General features: G+C 35.2%; 1 protein-coding gene across 1 annotated transcript; it reads left to right on the top strand.

The window, feature by feature from the left end:
• The first annotated feature begins 216 nt into the window (after nucleotides 1-216).
• On the top strand, nucleotides 217-4744 carry LOC140157072 (uncharacterized). The gene has a single exon (XM_072180138.1). It carries the CDS (start codon nucleotides 1308-1310, stop codon nucleotides 2901-2903), a length of 1596 nt encoding a protein of 531 aa, XP_072036239.1. The 5' UTR covers nucleotides 217-1307; the 3' UTR covers nucleotides 2904-4744.
• Nucleotides 4745-7751: the final 3007 nt, after the last annotated feature.

The following is a 7751-nucleotide window of genomic DNA, read 5'->3' as shown; positions in this document are numbered from 1 at the left end:
ATTGATTTTCCAGAATATTATATGTACAAACAAATGGCGATGAATATCAAACCAAGTAAAAACTAATATCTGATGACAAAATACATAAATATAATGGACTACTTTGGGGCACATAACAACTTGACATATTCTCTGATACCCCCCCACCACCACCACCACCACCATTAATTCTGAACACCCCCTAATGGTTCTTTTCACTCAACAGGTCATGTGGCGCTACTATAGTGAATGAAAAACGCGTTCACATCGGTAACATGCATGGTAAATGATGAACATTATATACATGGCTGTATTTAGCTAGCATGTATGTAGCCTATACGACGTGTAATATTCTTGATTATTCTTTCAGTGTGTTGGTGAATATCTTCTGTTTATATTAGGAATTGTACTTCCTTCAAGGAAATGACAACGCCGCCATTCCTTGCTACCGGATAGGAGTTACAGAACACTATGATGAATATAAAACTGAAGCGGATTTTGCTAACTACAGCATTTTTCTACGTTATTGTTCTTGTTGGACTCCTCATCCATATTGACGGATATTTTTACCTACGATTTTTAGAGGGTACACGTAGCATAAAAGAGAGACCTGAAGTTCGTTTTGTAGTAAGTACCAGGATCGGGACTACGCCAAAATTGACCGTTGGCCACGCTATTGCTATTCCGCTTCGAATACCAGGCAGGTTTAACACTACATCAGTTGTGGTGGATAATGAAACAACACCACAGGAACAGTTATTTATAGACCGCCAAAATTATATAAATGGAAAAGTATTTATTAAAGATCATATTAATAGATCTAAATATCTCTCACAGAAATGCCTCAATTCACACACAGAAATTTTAATTTTTGTGTTATCTGGGTACAGTCGTGTTGGCCAACGTGAGACTATACGACAAACTTGGGCAAAAGAGTTAACTTCCAACGGTTCTTTGAATGCATATATCACTATTTTGTTTATTATCGGAAAAAGAAATCCAACTTTTATCAGTCATGACGTTAAAGCTGAACTCCAAGAACACCGGGACATTCTCATAGGCGAGTTTAAAGATGATAATAAGCACAAGGGTCCATCTAAAAGTGATATCTTAAAAACTCTTCTCGGAGTGAACTGGCTTATTGAACATCATTGCTATCATTCAAATCTCGTTGTACTTACAGCTTTTGACGATTTCTACGTCAATCTCACATTACTGCATCAAAACTCCAACCCATAGTACTAAATACTACAATTCTAGACAAATTCTGGATTGGAAACGTCAGAAAGGGATTAAAACCGAATAGAAAAAGAAACAGTCCGTGGTATATGTCCGTGAAAGATTACCATGCACTCGACCTTCCTACATTTTGCACCATGGAATCTGGGTTTGTGTTCTCATTTGGAGCAGCTAAAGATTTACTTGAGCGATTTAGGGCTAAGGAATATCGAGTTATTCCACTTTTGGATATTTTTGTAGGGATTATTGCTAGGGATGGCAACTGGGACATATTTCAGGACCAATCGGTCATTCCAGAATGGCTACAATCTGGTAATTTATGCGTGGCAAGACGTCAGACGATCACAACTGGTTTGGGTTCACCTCGATTTCTTAGAGATATATTTTACAATAATACAACTATAAACAAGCATATTCAACGTTACTGCCAAGATCCGGAATTAGATGAGGTTTTACAATCAAATCTTTCAAGCACAGAAATGTTTAATGCTGTTTTGAAATTATCTACAAACCCCAAAGAAGCGTGTAGAATACATGTACACGGGAAGCCCACACAGAGTGTTTTCTTGGTCATGTTAATCAGTTCAAAACCGGAGCATTTCGTTCGCCGATCGGCAATACGTGAAACTTATGGGAAAGAGAAAATAATACAAAATAAGCATGTTCAGCTGCTTTTTGTGCTTGGTTTATCAAAAAGTAAATCAGTCAATAACGCGGCACGATATGAAGCTAACACTTACAAAGATATGATAATATTTGGATTTTACGAATCACATTTCAATTTGACTTTGAAAGTTATTGGTGGATTGAAATGGGTGACTGAAAATTGCCAAGAAGCAAAGTTCATGTACAAAGGAGATGACGATGTATTCGTTAATATTGACCTCATGGTTGCTCATTTAGACTTCGCAGATAACAACGCCACATTAGGATTTTTTGAAAAGCGCTTCCAGAAACAAGGGTCGTATAGCAATAACTCTATCGACACAAAAGCTAATATTAACGAAACTGTAAAAGCATTTCGCAATGATGCCTTAATGAAAGAAAAGGGTATTAACAAGAATTCCATGATACGAAGAACGTATGTTAATGGAACTATCATTCAAAGAGTTTACATAAACCAAACGTTTCGCATACCAAAAGAAAGACTGTATCTAGGGTCTATAAATCTTGGTTCAGTAGTTAGAGACAAACAGTCCAAATTTTATATATCAGAAAAAGACTACAAAGGAAAATTCTTTCCACCATTTTTATCTGGTGGAAGCTACGTCATTTCTGGTGACGTCATTCCTGCTCTGTTCAATGCGAGTTTTTCTGTGCCGTTAATCAATAATGATGACGTATATCAAGGTATGTTGGCCAAAAAGATTGGGATGAGACCAATACATCATGATGGATTTATGAATTATCATACAAAGCCAAAAGGATTGAGTACACGAATATATATATGCCATTTACGCGAATATACTTGGACGTTGCACGGTTTCTCAGATGAAAAGTTAAAAATATTGTGGGACGTGTTTATAACTTCACCTGCTAGACCTTGTTCTTCGTCTGTCATGTGGTTGGTCCAACTCGAGCGTCTTCTAGTCCCTGTAGTTTTAATAAGCCTTGCAGGAGTGATATTAATTATAGTGTTCGCAAGGAGTATTACAACTGGAAAGGACATTCTAATTTGTATCTAACCCCCTGGACACTACTGGTTATCTAACCGCATTTCTGATTGGTTGATAACTTGAAATGCTCATTTCAATTGCCAAATATGACTAGGCTTTAAACTATTTATAGTCAAACTTGCATTTACAGATGATCTTATTAATACCCTCCTTGATTGGTTCAAAATTGGACACAATATTCATTTTGGCCAATCAGCAGGTAGTTCTAATTTGTATTTAACCCGTTGTTAGTAAATCACTTTTCCATCTCATGTCTAATCAGAACACAAACAATCAAGGTGTGTCAAAAAACAACGACTTTTTTTGGTTGTTACGATGTTGAATTCGCAGATATTATTTTGATATCGTCAGCATGTACTTTTTGCCCTTGAACATGGATGAAGCCAACCATTCAATATAAAGTCTATACCTACAAGGTTTTATCCATTTTCAAGGGCCAAAAGTAAATATGTGGTGTTTCCTGCATGAACTTTTGGCCCTTGCACATGGATGAAGCAACCTCTTCAATATAAAGTATACACCTACAAGGCTTTATCCATGTTCAAGGGCCAAAAGTACATATGAGGTTTTTCCCGCCCAGTGACGATATGTGATATAATATGTACTGTAACCAACATCACCGTATCAAATTATCATAATTTATTACCTATATCCATATTGTAAGTGACTTTTAGACTATTCATATGTGCCTCGTGTATATATTCGTTTCATTCATAAACACTCTCTCCCCACGGGTGTTGACTTTAGACGACAAATATTTCAGAATTGTACATTTTCATGACCAAATTTGGAATCAACTAGTATAATTGTAAGTACTTTGTAACTCTTTTAATGAACTTTGTTTGCTACGGACTTTCTTCATCTTGAGTTATCATTGTTTTATCTTCGTGTACATGATGATATGTCTCATGTGCAGCACGATTTAGGGAGAGAAAATGTGCTGTGTTTAGGAATAGTCTGACGACACAGCAAATGTCGCCCTCATCGGATTCGGAGCGTCTGACGACCATCACTTCGAACCAGAGGATGATTTAAGCACTTCCCAACATTCCACTATGTTACTTGCGGTTAGCATAGCTATACGTGAGCGAACATGACACCACTACTCGCCCACTGCATATAGACGTACTGCACGTGCATGGTTTAATTTGAATGTGTACAGTTATATTTACATAAAAAACGCTGTGAAGATGCTCGTCGATTTCACATTTTATGTTATTTACATAAGGTGTGAATTATCCTTTAAACACACATCACTTTTGTTCTGAAATCGACCAAGTAATAATGACACACGCACAATTCTAAAACAACATCTTTTGCACAGAGTTCAATGTGATTTGAGAAGTAAAGTGTCAGTTGAAACTGTAGTGATAACACTTTTGCAGTGCATGATGGGGCTTCCTTAAATCATCCTCTGACTTCGAACCATCCCATCCGAGTAACGTTGTTGATGTACGCTGCCCGGCTGCGATGCCAGAACTCTGTGCCTTCACAATTCCAAATATTTTTGCTTGCTTGCTTGCTTATGTCGACTCTTGTAGTCGGACTCCCATAATGGCTCTCCAAACTGCTCTGTCTAGCATACAATTTTTGATGTCTGGGCCTGTTAATCCCGTATCATCTGCCAACATCTTGATATAATCTTTCTTGGGTGGACCTCTTGTTCGCTTTCCATGTTTGGGCTGCCACATAAGAACAATTGAAGCTGCTTCCTCTTCGCTTCTTGCACAGTGCCTTGCAAACTTTAGTCTTCTAATCCTGAGCCTCTCAGAGATTGGTAACAGATTCCCAAATATTCTTACCTGCCACGATACGTTTCATAACTCCAGAATGTATGTATTATTATATTAAAGTGCTGTGTTTGAGTGCTGTGTTTGCAAACACAGCAGGGAACTATTTCATTCTTATGTTTTATATTATAGTGATGTATTTGAGTGCTGTGTTTGCAAACACAGCATGGAACTATTTCATTCTTATGTTTTATATTTATAGTGATGTATTTGAGTGCTGTGTTTGCAAACACAGCATATAAAATGTTCATTCTTATCTTTTATATTATAAGTGCTATGTTTGAGTACTCTGTTTGCAAACACATCATTCATTATTATCATTCATTCTTATGTTTTATATTATAGTGCTGTGTTTGTGTGCTGTGTTTGCAAACACAGCAGGGAACTATTTCATTCTTATGTTTTATATTATAGTGATGTATTTGAGTGCTGTGTTTGCAAACACAGCATATAAAATGATCATTCTTATCTTTTATATTATAAGTGCTATGTTTGAGTACTGTGTTTGCAAACACATCATTCATTATTATCATTCATTCTTATGTTGAATGTTTGTGTGCTGTGTTTGCAAACACAGCAGGGAACTATTTCATTCTTATGTTTTATATTATAGTGATGTATTTGAGTGCTGTGTTTGCAAACACAGCATATAAAATGTTCATTCTTATCTTTTATATTATAGTGCTGTGTTTGAGTACTGTGTTTGCAAACACAGCATTCATTATTATCATTCATTCTTATGTTTTATATTATAGTGCTGTGTTTGAGTGCTGTGTTTGTAAACACAGCATGCAATGTTTTCATTTTTATGTTTTATATCATAATGCTTTGTTTGAGTGTTGTGTTTGCAAACACAGCATGGAATTTTTTCATTGTAATGTTTTATATTATAGTGCTGTGTGTGAGTGCTGTGTATGAAAACACAGCATAGAATTTGTACATTCTTATGTTTTATATTATACCGTAGTGCTGTGTTTGAGTGCACAGCAGGGATTTTTTTTTCATTATGTCTTATATTATAGTGCTGTGTTTGCAAACACCATGGAATTTTTCATTCTTATGTTTTATATTATAGTGCTGTGTTTGAGTGCTGTGTTTGCAAACATAGCATGGAATTTTTACATTCTTATGTTTTATATTATAGTGCTGTGTTTGTGTGCTGTGTTTGCAAACATATCATGGAAATTTTTCATTCTTATGTTTTATATTATAGTGTTGTGTTTGAGTGCTGTGTTTGCAAACATAGCATGGAATTTTTACATTCTTATGTTTTATATTATAGTGCTGTGTTTGAGTGCTGTGTTTACAAACACAGCAGGGAATTTTTACATTCTTATGTTTTATATTATAGTGCTGTGTTTGAGTGCTGTGTTTGCAAACACAGCACAGAATTTTTACATTCTTATGTTTTATATTATAGTGCTGTGTTTGAGTGCTGTGTTTGCAAACATAGCATGGAATTTTTACATTCTTATGTTTTATATTATAGTGTTGTGTTTGAGTGCTGTGTTTGCAAACACAGCATGGAATTTTTACATTCTTATGTTTTATATTATAGTGCTGTGTTTGAGTGCTGTGTTTGCAAACACAGCACAGAATGTTTACATTCTTATGTCTTATATCATACTGCTTTGTTTGAGTGCTATGTTTGTAAACACAGCACAGAATTTTTTCATTCTTATGTTTTATATTATAGTGCTGTGTTTGAGTGCTGTGTTTGCAAACACAAAATGCAATTTTTTCATTTTTATGTTTTATATCATACTGCTTTGTTTGAGTGCTGTGTTTGCAAACACAGCACAGAATTTTTACATTCTTAGGTTTTATATCATACTGCTTTGTTTGAGTGCCGTGTTTCTTATGTTTTATATTATAGTGCTGTGTTTGAGTGCTGTGTTTGCAAACAAGACATGGAATTTTTATATTTTTATGTTTTATATTATAGTGCTGTGTTTGAGTGCTGTGTTTGCAAACATAGCATGGAATTTTTACATTCTTATGTTTTATATTATAGTGCAGTGTTTGAGTGCTGTGTTTGCAAACACAGCATGGAAATTTTTTTCATTCTTATGTTTTATATTATAGTGCTGTGTTTGAGTGCTGTGTTTGCAAACACAGCATGGACATTTTTTCATTCTTATGTTTTATAGTGCTGTGTTTGAGTGTTGTTTGGAAACACAGCATGGAATTTTTCATTCTTATATTTATATTATAGTGCTGTGTTTGAGTGCTATGTTTGCTAACAAGACATGGAATATATTTATATTTTTATATTTTATATTATAGTGCTGTGTTTGAGTGCTGTGTTTGCAAACACAGCATGGAAATGTTTTCATTCTATGTTTTATACTATAGTGCTGTGTTTGAGTGCTTAGTTTGCGAACACAGCATGGATTTTTTTTCATTCTTATGTTTTATACTATAGTGCTGTGTTTGAGTACTGTGTTTGCAAACACAGCAGGGAATTTTGTCATTCTTATGTTTTATAGTATAGTGTTGTGGTTTTTTTTTATCATTCTGCTGTGTTTTCGTGCTGTGTTTTGAAACACGGCACTTTTTCCATTCCCTAAATCGTTGGAAACACAGCGTTTTTTCCATTCCCTAAATCGTGTAGTGTATCATACATGTATATCTATATGGATCTACAGTACAGTGTACATTTCATGTTACCCGAGTTAAAATGCGTATGTTTACAATTACATTACATATAAGAACTTAGTGGACTTTGTTATTATCTACATTTGTATAATGAGACCTCTTTTGTATCGGTCACTTGCTTGTCTAAGTAAATCAAATTTGACCAACAACCATTCCGTGTTGAACACGCCATCATATAAAAGCACTCCTTTTCTAAAACCAAGAGGATGTCGGGAATCAGCAGGGATGCAAATTGTGCGGGAGCGGGGAGCACCGCTCTTAGGAAATGACAGTCAAAATTGAGGAAATATTGCCTTGAGAAGAAAAAAAAAAAAGAAGAAAAAAGAGGGAAGGAGAAAAAAAAAAAAAAAGAGAGGAAGAGGTAAAAATGAAAACGAAGAAAGAAGAAGAAGTGGAGGAGAGGTGAGGT

Source organism: Amphiura filiformis, chromosome 7, assembly GCF_039555335.1.
Source record: "Amphiura filiformis chromosome 7, Afil_fr2py, whole genome shotgun sequence".
In the NCBI taxonomy this organism is placed as follows: domain Eukaryota; kingdom Metazoa; phylum Echinodermata; class Ophiuroidea; order Amphilepidida; family Amphiuridae; genus Amphiura; species Amphiura filiformis.
Note: the sequence above shows the minus strand (reverse complement) of the source record. Positions and strands in the feature narration are given on the sequence as shown.

Coding starts and splice junctions, on each gene's coding strand:
- LOC140157072 (XM_072180138.1), top strand. CDS start 1,308: ATGTCCGTGAAAGATTACCATGCACTCGACCTTCCTACATTTTGCACC.